This window comes from Enhydra lutris, unplaced genomic scaffold (assembly GCF_002288905.1).
Source record: "Enhydra lutris kenyoni isolate GAN:26980312 unplaced genomic scaffold, ASM228890v2 scaffoldscaffold30, whole genome shotgun sequence".
Lineage (NCBI taxonomy): Eukaryota > Metazoa > Chordata > Mammalia > Carnivora > Mustelidae > Enhydra > Enhydra lutris.
Window position 1 is genome coordinate 18236643 of NW_019154114.1, and position 12181 is coordinate 18248823.

The 12181-nt window shown below is 62.5% G+C and overlaps 1 protein-coding gene across 2 annotated transcripts; it reads left to right on the plus strand.

Annotated features, from left to right (window-relative positions):
- Window positions 1-1343: 1343 nt before the first annotated feature.
- Window positions 1344-11054, plus strand: LOC111153025 (oxidative stress induced growth inhibitor 1). Of its 2 annotated transcripts, XM_022511832.1 has the most exons (6): window positions 1344-2138; window positions 4671-4775; window positions 5993-6129; window positions 6852-7043; window positions 7302-7393; window positions 9774-11054. In XM_022511832.1, exons 2-6 carry the CDS (start codon window positions 4709-4711, stop codon window positions 10720-10722), a joined length of 1437 nt encoding a protein of 478 aa, XP_022367540.1. In that variant the 5' UTR covers window positions 1344-2138; window positions 4671-4708; the 3' UTR covers window positions 10723-11054. The 2 variants fall into 2 exon arrangements, with proteins under 2 accessions (XP_022367540.1, XP_022367539.1); XM_022511831.1 differs by lacking the exon at window positions 1344-2138 and having other exon boundaries at window positions 3059-4775.
- Window positions 11055-12181: the final 1127 nt, after the last annotated feature.

The window sequence follows — 12181 nt, forward strand, 5'->3', positions numbered from 1 at the left end:
CCCAACATGGGGCTTAAACTCACAACCCATGATCAGGAGTCACACACTCCGACTGATCCAGGCAGGCGCCCCTAATTTTGATTTTCAAAAAAATGTTGCACGAAAACACCATGTTCTTCATCACTGAGTGTTTTGGGTGCCCCCTTCAACCTTTGCGTGCAAGGTAAGCACCTCCCTGGCCTCCCACAGGCCCCCCAACTACGGGGAAGTCCCCAGACAGGAAAGGACGGCCTGGTTACCAGTCACATCAGTGATGAAAATCCTGGCTGATGTGCGCTGAGGTCTACCGGGCCAGACACCGCTCCAACTCTAGCCCTCTTCCCTCCCTCCCTCCCTCCCTTCCGCCCTGAGCACCACTCCAGATTCGGGATGAAGCGGTCACGGAAACACTTCCTGCCCACGCAGAACCCACAACCTGGTCTGGGGAGAGATAATGAAGTAATAAGGAAGGATCAGCAAGTGTGCAGAGAAAATAACTGGGGAACCGACTCAGGGGGCCGGCTTCATGTTTTAGGCGTGGGAGCCAAGAATGGCATCCCCTAACTGCCACACCCCCCAGGAGGGACAGCCTGTTCGCTGGCCCCATTTTTCAGATGAGAAAACTGAGGCAGCTTGCCCAGGACGTTCAAAGCCAGACTCTCACCCTGGGCAGGCTGATGCCCGAGGGCTTTATACGGGGTGGGGCGAGTCCGAGTGGAGAAGGGGGCGGCACCAAGTGCCCCGAGGGTGTCCTTCTGCACTTCAAGGGCCACCTGCCTAGGAGAAAAGGCCGCGTTGGCTGGATCGGGGCCTTTGGGTCCTCTATTTACTGACTGAGCCCCCGCGCCCGGGGAGTGGAGCGCCGGACACCCCCCCCCCCCACCGCGGCGGGGCCCCTTTAAGGCCGGCCGTGGGTCTGGTGCAAGTTCATTCATCCAGGGGCCCCTGCTGACTCACGCTTATGAAAGTGGTTTTCCTGGCCCCGCCCCCGCCCGCCTCCTCCGGGGCCGTGAAATACCCCGGCCTCCCCGCCTCACACAGCCTCCTCGGTCCCCTCGGGGAGACGGCCACTTGCTCCGCGGTGGCCCCGAAAGCCGGCCCTCCCGGCGTGCGCCAGCCAGGCTCGCCGCGGCCCCCGCGCCCCCCGCGCCGGTCAGGTGAGTGGCCTGAGCAGGGCGGGCGCGGTGGGGGAGAAACGGGGGGCGGGGGGCCCCGCGGGCCGGGCCGGACGCTCTTCCGCCGCGCTCCGCGGCCGCCGTCCCCAGGTGCCCGGCCCCCTCGGCCGCCGCCGCCCCCGCCCACGTGACGCCGCTCGCCGCAGGGAAGGGAGGTGTGGCCGCCCCGGCGCGCTGCCCGCCGCCCGGCCACTAGGTCCTGCAGCCGGGCTTGGAGCGCCTCTCGTCCCCGCACCCTGCGTCCCGGGCACTTGGCGCCTGGCAGGCTTGGGGTGCTGAGCACGGGGCGGGGCTGCTCCAGGTGGGGGAGGCTCCGGAGGGAGGGGCGCACCCCGCTGGGCCCCGGGGCTGCGGGCAGGTAGCGCTCGCGTCCACGGACCCTCCTCTCCCTCGCCCTGCTTCAGCCTCACGTCCCTTTCTTGGTGGCACTGTTCCCACGGTCTGTTCCTCCGGGGGACCTTGCCCACCTTCCGACGGTCGGCGGCCGGCAGGACTTGAACTCGTTGGCAGCGTCTGGGACGTTCCTGGGCGAGAAGCCGCCTCCGCCCCGACCCTGGTCTCCCTCTCCCGCCCCAGGGTTAAGAACACCCTCTGCGTGGGCTGGGCGTGGGGGAGATCCAAAGTCAAGTGAGCAAAGGGCCACCAGCAGTGCCCAGTAAATGCGGCCGGGCAGGTGTCCCGGAGGCTCAGAGCAGTTTCAGCCCCAGGAACGCTAGAAACGCCGGTGCTGCAGACTTCAAGGAAACATCCGTCGTTGAAGGCGGCCGATGTTCCCGTTTTTTCTTTGCTTATTTGCTTCTGTGAATGACAGACTCTCCCGGGAGCTGTTTGCAGTTGGCACTCGCTGTCTTCAGGAGGGACTCGAACAAAAAGTGAACATTAAAAGTTGGCCGTTCCAGCGCCACAAAACTAAAACGCGTAAATGAAAATGAAAATAGTTTCAGAACGTCTGCTGTCCCGTGGCAGCGTGTGCGGTCTTCCAAGGTAATGAGAGTTCTCAGCTGCTTGGGGCCGCGGCACAGGAAGTGACCTCGGGGTGGTGACCTCATGTATGTGGCATCTGGAGGCTTCTAGAAGGGAGCACTGAACTTGGAGCCCAAAAGCTCTGATGGGAAATGGGTCCCTCCACCTTCCGGGAAGCAGGATAAGAGGCGAACCAAGGGCTCCTAGGAGTGCCTCTTGCCCCTGTGGATGGGGGAGGAGAAGGTCAAAGGGACAAGAGGGGTGAAGGGCATGGCTCAGCGTGGGCGTGCTCATTCTGGGGGGCCATGGGGAGTCCACAAACCCCCGGGGTCAAACTCTAGATCTGTCACCCACTGGCTCTATGACCTCGGGGGCATGGCTTCACCACCTTGAGCCTCAGTCTTCACATCAGTGAAGTGGGTTGCCATGAGAATTAAAGTTGTAAGGCATATGGAGCTCTCAGCAAGGGCATCGCATGGGTCCCCATTACTGTTATTCCTAGGGACAGAAGAGATGAGGGCTGCAGGGAGGTTCTAGGAGAGTGTGCTGGGACACTGCCGTCCTGCTCCCCAGGGCCTCTGGCAGAAGCTGTCACACCCTGTCACTCTGCACTCTGGAGCCTGGTTCCATGACCTCAGCTGCTCTGATATGGGAGAGAGTGGAAGGGTACACAGTTAAATAAGGATTAAATGAGTTAACGTGTATAAAGTGGTTAGAACACGCTTGGCACCTAGCCAGCTCGTCACAGACGTGCACAAACATTAGCCATTTGTGTTGGAGGTGGTGGTAATGGTGGGGGGCGCCCCCCAGACCCTCTCCTGGGGCAGACAGCTCGGCGCCTGCAGGGAACCCTGTGTGGAGAAGGCTGCGCAGTCCCTGCTGCCATCTTTCATCCCCTGGGGCCCCGGGGACCAGCGGCAGGGGGACTGTTCCCAGGATGAGGGTGTCCTTGACATGCCACGTGACATGACACTTCCTGCCATGGGTCCTTCGCCGCCGAGCCCCCCTTTCCTCATCCGCCGGCTGAGGTGACACGGCTCCCCTCTCAAGGTCATCAGACCCAGTGCCATCACTTAGGTGCAAGCCATTCGCTAAAGTGCGGGAGAAGGTCTGTTGTTGTCCCCAGGGGAGCGACACCGGGTCTTCGCACCCGCCCGTTGCTGGGGAGGGGATCTTCCTTTCCATCTGCTCCAGGTGGATGCTGGTGTTCCCGCCCCTCTGCACATGTGCAGGTCGTATCCTGGCCTCCGTCACGTTTGGTCACCAGTCAAGATTTTTTCTTCCGAGTGTGAATTGGTTGCCCACTTTTCCAAATCGGAGAATGCACATCAAAACCCAGATTTCCGCCTCGTCCAGTAGACTCCTGCGGGCAGTGACCCTGGGCCCCCATCCCTGGCTGCTCAGGGGTGGGGGGGCACGTGCCAGCCCACTCACTCTTTACGCGTGCGTGTGAGCCCCGGGTCTCACTGGGGCAGGCCAGGGGCATGCAGGGTTCACACACAGGGAAAGCCTCGGCACCGGTTTCAAAGCCAACTTTGTGACACTGAGCGACTGTGCGCCCTCTCTGGGCTCCAGGTGACACGTCTGTGACCTGGGGTCGTAACCGACGGCTTCCTGCGTGCGGCCGCGTGGGAAGTAGCTAGGCCCATGCTAAAGGCCACACGCTCCTCAATGCTCCGTTGTCTTGTGGCCCCCAGGACAGCAGTGTGTGGGCAGCGGGTGAGGTCGGAGGCCCCCTTAGCTGGGTCTGGGGGAGGTGGAGCAGGTGGGTCTGGACCCTCCCTCCCTCTGGTACCTGCCCCCCCAAGAACTGGGTTTAGGTCCCTATGGGTGATGCGCTGCAGGCCTGTGGCCAGCAGGGGGCGTAGGTGTTCCAGAAACCGGCAAGTTTACAGGCATTTTCCCCAACCAGAGTGACTCTGGCTTGCCAAGCTTCAAGGCCACCTGTTCCGCCTGAGCCGCTGGAGCTGGCAGTGGGCTCCAGTCCTTGCCCAGTGGCATATTCGCTCCAGCCAATGCTTCACGGCGATCACCTCCCTGTGTCCCACCAACAGCGTAGAAACTATTATTATTCCCATTTTCTAGATGAGGAATCAGACACAGAGAGTTCCAAGAATGGGTCTTTGGTCACCAGCTAGGAAGCATCTTGCTGGGCAATGGCTCCAAAGGCCACTGGCTGCACCGGAGACCTGAGGGCTGGATTGTGGGGTGGGGACTGTGGGGGACACAGAAGTGCTGGGCAGGGATTGCCGTGGGGCAAGGGAGGTCTTACAGAAGATGGCCCATAAGCTGGGGGTGTTGTTACTGTCTGCTGGTGAAATGGGGAGAAAGGGGCGAGGCTCAGACCTGGAGGTCACTGGGAGGGGAGGTGGTTTGTTTGGACTGGGACAGGTGTGGGAAGGAGAGAAGGAACAGGGGAATGTCATCTCGATAGGCCTCAGCGAGGACCTTGGACTTGACCCTGAGGGCCGCAGGACAACAGCCCATAGCCGGGAAGGGAGTGCATGACACCCCAGGCTCACGGAGTAGCCCTTCCTCCCCACTTGCCCCCAGGTCAGCTGCCAGCTGCGAGCTCCCCACCAGCCACAGCCATGAGCAGCTGGAGAAAGGACCCCCTTGGCGGCGGCAGCTCAGAGCCCTTCACGGTCGTCATCATCGGTGAGTGCATCCGGGAGGATGGGCTGTGCTGAACCCCTGGGGTGAGGGTCGGGAGCCAGGCAGGCCCAGGCCAGGCATTTCTTTACAAAAGTTGTCTTTACAATTGGCCGTTGAGCATTCAGGACGTGCCTGGTGCTAGGCCTAGCAATTTACAAAATGTCACTCCCCGTGACCCCTCCAAGAACCCCTGAAGCCGGAACTGTCCACTGAGGCTGCCCAGCAAGGCCGAGGGGGCCCGGCCCTAAGCCTGCAAGGGCTACTATGTTTCCCTTGTACCCGGCACGGTGCTCAGGGCCACGTGAGGCAGACGTGGCCGAAGCACGCGCTTCCTGTCCTCCAGTCTGCAAAATGGGGACAGACGGCCCCTCCCCAATTCAAAGGCCACCTCTGTAAATCAGAAACAGCTGAACATCGGTGACTGCATATGGTTTGTGCTAAGGGCACGGCGCATATGGGTGATACTCTGCACGGCACACGATAAGAAGGGGGGAGAGACAGATAAGGAGAGAAGCAGTGTCACAGGGGAAAATGCCCAAGAAGGGCCACACACGAGCAGTGTAACTCATCCAGGCTTGGGGACTGGAAGCCCTGCGGGGGCGCCGTACTCCTCCTTAGCCTCCCTGCCCAGCTCACCCCACCCACCCCCACCCAGAGCACAGGAATCTATCCTGTTAAGATCTTTCTTGTCTGTCTGACCAACCACACAGCTCTGGGAGGACAGGGCGAGTTCTTAGTGATCTTAGAATCTGTCGTGTTGCTGTGTGACCACAAGCAAGTTACTTAAACTCTGAGCCCCAGCTTCCTCCAGTGTGAAAGGGGAAAACGGATAGCCAGCACCCTGCTAATGTTACTGGGGGACGCGCGGGGCTATCGCACATCAGGGCTTCGTGCATGGCCTGGTCCGGCAGCAGCATCTGCCACGTCTTACTGTTTCGTTCTTAAGATCCCCCGACACCTAGCAGGCACCCTGTAAACGTCCGTGGTTGTCACCTGCATCGCCCTGTTGTTAAAGGAGCACCCAGGAGGCTCTCAGCAATGGTCCCTTACTTTGTCACTGTTAGTATGCACAGCGCCTGGCCCGTGCTAAGGACTCACTGTTTTATGTTTATGAATAAAGAGCAAATCAATGAATCAGACAGGTCAAGACCAAAGCCCTCCGAGCCAGTGGTCTGCTGCCCCTAAGAGCCCTGTCCTCTGCCCCCACCCTCCCTCCTCAGGCAATGGTCCCTCAGGCATCTGTCTGTCCTACCTGCTGTCGGGCTACACTCCCTACGTGAAACCGGACACCGAGCACCCACACCCACTCCTGCAGAGGAAGCTCGCCGAGGCCCCGGGGGTCTCCCTCCTGGACCAGGTGGGTCAGAGCTCTGGGCACGGGGCAGGGGACACCCCCCCGCCCCCCAGGGAACTGGGGCAAAAATAGAAAGATGCACCTGTTAGTCACATGAGGGGCTGCAGAGTCAGCCATGACATCAGCTGTCACAACTGAAGCAGTGGCACTCCTGGCTCCCAGGGTCGCCGCCAGGGAGGCCATTTAACCGCCTACAGTACACAGGACAGCGGCCCCCCCCCCGCCCCCACCGAAGCACAAGCCCCCCCAAACAGCAGCAGTACCGAAGTTGAGAAATCCTGCCGGAAGCATTTGGCTCACTAGCCCCTGCCCAAGAGGGCACACCAGACCTTCACCCATGCCCCTCGCCTTCCGGAAGGCCGCCCGTTGCCCGCCCCCCCCACTTCTGGCATCAGCCATCCTCCTAGCTCCCTCCCCCTCAAAAGCTGGCTGATGAGGAAGTAATTGGGTCTAGATCAGCATTTCTCAGAACACCTTCTACAGGACATTAGTTCCTCAGAGAAAATATTCCTACTCCAGGAAGTCTGAGAGATACTGGGTTTGGCAGAACTAAATAGGTAAATGCAGCTGCGGGACTTGTCAGAGCCTCTACCGTGTTGATGTGCATTATCTCCTTCTGTGACGCAGCATTTTCCAAGCCTGTGTGACCGCCCTGATATGAGGGTGGGAATGCAGGCCTGGGCAGCCTTCCTCCAGTGCCACTCTGACCTATGCACCCCCTCCAGGACCTGGATTACCTGTCTGAAGGCCTTGAAGGCCGGAGCCAAAGCCCTGTGGCCCTGCTCTTTGATGCCCTCCTGCGCCCAGACACAGACTTTGGGGGAAACATGGAGTCCGTTCTCACCTGGAAGCACCAGAAGGAGCGAGCCATCCCCCATGTGGTCCTCGGCCGGAACCTGCCCGGGGGAGCCTGGCATGTGAGTGGGAGCTGGGAGAGGGTGAGAAGGGCTTTGGGCCGAATCTGCCCGAGGTCTTGGAGAGACTCCCTCCCGAAAGTTAGGGCTCTCCCCTTCCCAGCCTCTCCCTTCCCTCACGTTCCTGCTCTCCCGGCCCTCCTCTCCCTCCTCCCCACCTGCCTTCCTGCGCCCACCCCAGCGAAGGCCTCCCATGCCCTCCCTCCCTATCAGCTTGGGGGCTCGGAGAGGCCTGGACCAAAGGACTCCTTTCGCACACAGTCCATTGAAGGCTCCATGGTGACGCTTAGCCAAGGCCAGTGGATGGGGCTCCCGGACCTGCCGGTGAAGGAGTGGATGCGTAGGAGGCGAAGGTGAGGCGGCTCGAGAGAGCCCGGGGAGGGCGGGGGTGACTGGGCCTCCCCCGGACGTCGAGCCCAGTAGCCAGAGGTATAAGGGCTCTGCGTTTCCGCTAGCCTGCCCCTCCTCTTACTTCAGGACGGGAAACTGAGGTTTGGATGGGGAAAGACTTGCCCAGGACCACAGGGGTCTGGGCTCACCCCACGACCCCCTGCCAGTGCTCCTGCCACCTGATGGACAAACCACCCCCGCCCCGACATGGCCCCTGGGAGCATCTCAGCCTCTAAGAGATACTGACATGACAGCTGGCCCTTCCCACCACTCAAGCCTGGCCTGCAATAATTTCTTTACTTCAAGGTCAGCGAGGAGGATGCACTTCCTTTTTGAAATGCTCTTGTAAGAGAAACTTGACCACACATAGACAAGGAAGACAGCTCAGCCCAACCCGACATCTCTCCATTGCTCTTCCATTCGGGGGTGCTTCCCCCGTCTTGTTTCTAGCTCCATCATGGCCCCACGACTCCCACCCATCTGACCGTCCTTGGGGGACAGCTCAGTCACCGAGCAGATGAATTCCAGCCCCGCTCATCCCGGGAATCGAGGCACCACATTGCCATTGCTCCGGGGGGTGGGGGGTGGCAAACAGGGGACCGCCACTCGGGTGCTGGCTGACCTTGTGTGACGCCCTGTTCTCTCCGACCCCCAAGGGCCACGACGGGCCTGTTGTCCCCACGCTGCAACTCAGTTTGAGAAAGTCTCTGTGTTCCTGCAGATCTGGTACAAAGATATCCAGAGAGGGACAAGGACTTCGGTTTTAACTCCAGACATACCCTTTTGTATTCTACTTTTAAGGACAGGATACGGCATAGGATGTCAGGTGGTGACGGCTGTGTTTGCCATCCTCCTTTTACGTGACTGCTTCATATTCCCCATTCAGCAGATCTCACCTGTCTCTTCCTAGGGGCAGGGCCACGCCCACAAGGGCCACGCCCCCTGCCCTCCGGGGCTCTCAAGCCCCGCCCACTCCTGGGGCTTTCCTCCTTTCCGACCTGCCCTTAGAAAGAACAGTCTGTAGCATCTTAGGACCATTCTCCGGAACAGTTTTTACTCAGAGAAGGGGAAGTGACAAACCCACAGACACAGACCCCAGAGTTCCAGTTTCAGAAGCAGATGGGCGAGCTGGGGAGCTCGGGGCTGTGGGGATGCCGTGTGAGCTGGCACTACCATAGGACTTGGTAGGTGTCACCTAGGATCCTCCATTATTTTGTTTTGGGGGGGAGGGGGGAGGAGCAGAGGCAGAGGGACAAGCAGACTCGGCGCAGAGTGCAGAGTCCAACGTGAGGCTCCATCTCACCATCGAGAGCAGGACCTGAGCCAAAACCAAGAGTCAGACCCTCAACCAGCTGCGCCCCCCAGGCGCCCCTCGTAGGATTCTCCTTTAGTGAGTTCCTCCTGAGCTGGAGGACGTAACCCACCTGCGGTCACACAGGCAGACGGCGGAGCTGGGATGGCGCCCAAGCCTTTAGCTCAGGTGCCCGGCGACACTGGCCGTGCGGTCCTTGCCCAGGCCGGGAGGCACTGAGAGCAAAAGCAAGAGGAACAACACTGGCAGTAAAACAGCCTTTGCCCTTGCGGGCCGGGTAGACTCTGCCACGGGCTTTGCAGGGGCTGCTTTTAAATTAATGTGCTTAGTGAAGTCCAGGAAGCGCGCCCCACTCCAGCAGGCGGGTAGAACATCTGCAGGAGCTCACACCTGCACGGCAGCTGCCCAGAACCAAGAGCCAGATGCCCTCAGCCCCAGGAGCCCCCCTCGCACCCGCCCCCAGCACAAACCCCTTCCTCCCGCCTGAGGCCGGCCACTTTGTCACCTCTAACTCCTCGCACCAGCTTCCTGGACTTGACAGGAACAGGATCCTCTCAGCTTTCCGTAGCTCAGTGTTCAGCCCTGGGAGCAGGGGTGACTGTCCCCTGCCGCTCACCACTGGGCAGGTTCTGTCCTGAGGTCCCCGTTCACAACACCGTCCGACCCTCTCAGCCACCACAGGAAGTAGTTCCATCGCCGCCATCATCCCCGCTGCACAAATGAGGAAACTGAGGCCTGGATCATTTCAGGCACACAGCTCACCGGCAGCGGAGTCAGGATTTGAACCCAGGCCACCCAGTTCTGGAGGCCACACTCTCCCCCGCCCCACCCTGATGAGGTACCCGAACTAGCTCCGTTTTACACATGAGGAGCTGGAGGCTCCGAGGGGTAAACCGAATCCCACAGCGGGGGAGGCAGAGCCACCGTCCAGCTCAGGGGCCCACTGCCGGCCTGGTCACGCTGTCGCACCTGACGGCTCCCACACCCCCGTCAGCTGTCTGACACCCTCCATCCCCCATCCTCCCTTCCAGAGGTCTTCGCAACAGCCGGGCCACGGCCGGGGACATCGCTCACTACTACAGGGACTACGTGACCAAGAAGGGCCTGGGCCACAACTTCGTGTCGGGTGCCGTAGTCACAGCCGTGGAGTGGGGGATGCCTGAGTCCAGCGGCTCCGGGGTCCGGGAGCCCGGCCCCCTCTTCCAGGTGAGCGGCTTCCTGACCACCGAGGACCGGAGCCAGCAGCCTTTCTCCCTGTGCGCCCGCAACGTGGTGCTGGCCACAGGCTCGTCGGACAGCCCGGCCCGGCTGGGCATCCCCGGGGAGGCCCTGCCCTTCGTCCACTACGAGCTCTCGGCCCTGGAGGCAGCCACGCGGGCGGGCACAGTGAGCCCAGCCTCGGACCCCGTCCTCATCGTGGGCGCGGGGCTGTCGGCCGCTGACGCGGTCCTCTACGCCCGCCACTACAACATCCCCGTGATCCACGCCTTCCGCCGGGCCGTGGACGACCCCGGCCTGGTCTTCAACCAGCTGCCCAAGATGCTGTACCCCGAGTACCACAAGGTGTACCAGATGCTGCGGGAGCGGTCCGTCCTGTCGCCTGGACCCTACGAGGGCTACCGCAGCCTCCCTGAGCACCGGCTGGTGCTCCTCAAGGAGGACTGCCAGGCCGTGCTGCAGGACCCTGGGGGGCTCCAGAAGGTCTTCGGAGTTGCCCTGGTGCTGGTGCTCATCGGCTCCCACCCCGACCTCTCCTTCCTCCCCGCGGGGGGCGCGAATCTGGCCATGGACCCTGACCAGCCCCTGAGCGCCAAAAGGAACCCCATCGATGTGGACCCTTTCACGTACCAGAGCACCCACCAGGAGGGCCTGTACGCTGTGGGGCCGCTGGCAGGGGACAATTTTGTGCGTTTCGTGCAGGGTGGGGCCCTGGCTGTGGCCAACTCCCTGCTGAGGAAGGAGGCCAGGAAGCCACCCTAGCGCCTGGCCTGGCCTCCTTGTACCCAGGCCCTAACGAGGAAGGGAGGTTCCTACAGCCCCACTGGACACCCCAGCAAGGAACGGGGCCTCTCCTGGCAGGAGACAGGAGGGACCCTGAGCCCAGGCAGCAGCCTCTCGGATGAAGACGAGCAGGGAACCCAGGCTGCCTGGACTGGGACTAGTGCCCAGAATGGGAACAGAGGCCGCAGGCCAGGGTAGGCTGTGATTTGGGGAGAAAGCTGCTGGTACGCCAGCTGAGCACTGAGCCAAGAGGACTCCAGGCCCTACTCCTTCCAGAATCGGGTCCCAATTAAACCCAGTACCTGCCTCCACTCCTGTGTCTGCGGATTCTGTGCATGGGGAGGGGGCTGGGTGCCCCCCGGGGGGGGGCGCAGAGCACAGGGCCATGTGGGAGAGCCTTGGGCTGGGGAGCTGTGTGATAAGGGACGGTGCCCTAAGTCGGGGCACAGCTGTGTTAGGAACTGAGGGGAGGGTGTGTGGGGGGGGTGTTTCCACAGCGCCTGCCCACCGCTCCAGCCTAGTCCCTGCCCTGCTCCTTCCACTCTCTCAACTTAAGGGTCACTTAGTGCCGGCGGTCTCCCCTACCAGGAGCCCCTCCATTACCCCCAGGGCAACCCCCTGTTCCGGGACCCAAGGTTCATGGCTATTAATGGCTCGTGTATCTGTGCGATCACTCCAGTATCTGTCTCTGCCCGCTTGGATCGAGGTGCCAGGAGGCCAAGGACTCCCCCACCCCCACCTCAGTCCCATTAGTGCAGCCCATCGCCTATCACGGGCCTTAACACGTCCTTTGGACAGATGGACGATGGGTGGATAGGGTGCGAGGGGAAGAGGGTGTCCTGGGCCACCAGTCTGGGCGCTGGTGGGGGAGGTTTGAGGGGGCCCGCGGGCCCGCAGGAGTGGTGGGGGAGGCCCAGCGCGTGGGCACGGGTCCCCGGAGCTGCAGCCAGCAGAGGGCGCTCCGGGCTCGCCGGACACCTGCGCTCCGGCCCTTGCGTCGGCGCCACGGGTGGGGTGGGGGAACCTTCGGGAGGGGGGCAGCGGGAGACTTTCGGGGGGCGGCCCCCAGGGAGCCCCCGGCTGCGCGGCCGGACGCCCACACCCCACGCCTCCTGGGCAGCCCCTGCGGTGGCCAGGCTGGGGTCCAGCCCCCAGCACCGCGCCCCCGCGGTTCGCCCCCCCGCCGCCGCGCCCGGCTGCCGGGGGCGGGGTGGGGGGGAGCGGTGGACACGAAGCACGTGGCTCGGGGTCCAGGCGGAGCGCCCCCCCTTCCCCGGTCCCCCGGCGCCGGCCGGTCCCCGCGGTGGCCGCGGCCGCGGGGCAGAGGGAGGGAGGGCGGGGCGGCGCGGGCGGCGGCGGCGGCGGGGAGGGGTCGCGCGGGGGCGGGCCGCGGGCCGGGCGGGGGTCGGCGGGCTTCCCGGGCGGCGGCGGCGGCGGG

What these genes read in the sequence shown, in the direction of transcription:
- LOC111153025 (XM_022511831.1), top strand. Translation starts at nt 4,622, where the DNA reads ATGACACCCCAGGCTCACGGAGTAGCCCTTCCTCCCCACTTGCCCCCA. An exon ending in GGGTCTCCCTCCTGGACCAG is followed by an intron (nt 6,130 to 6,851) that starts GTGGGTCAGAGC and finishes CACCCCCTCCAG; the next exon opens with GACCTGGATTACCTGTCTGA. An exon ending in TGCCCGGGGGAGCCTGGCAT is followed by an intron (nt 7,044 to 7,301) that starts GTGAGTGGGAGC and finishes TTTCGCACACAG; the next exon opens with TCCATTGAAGGCTCCATGGT.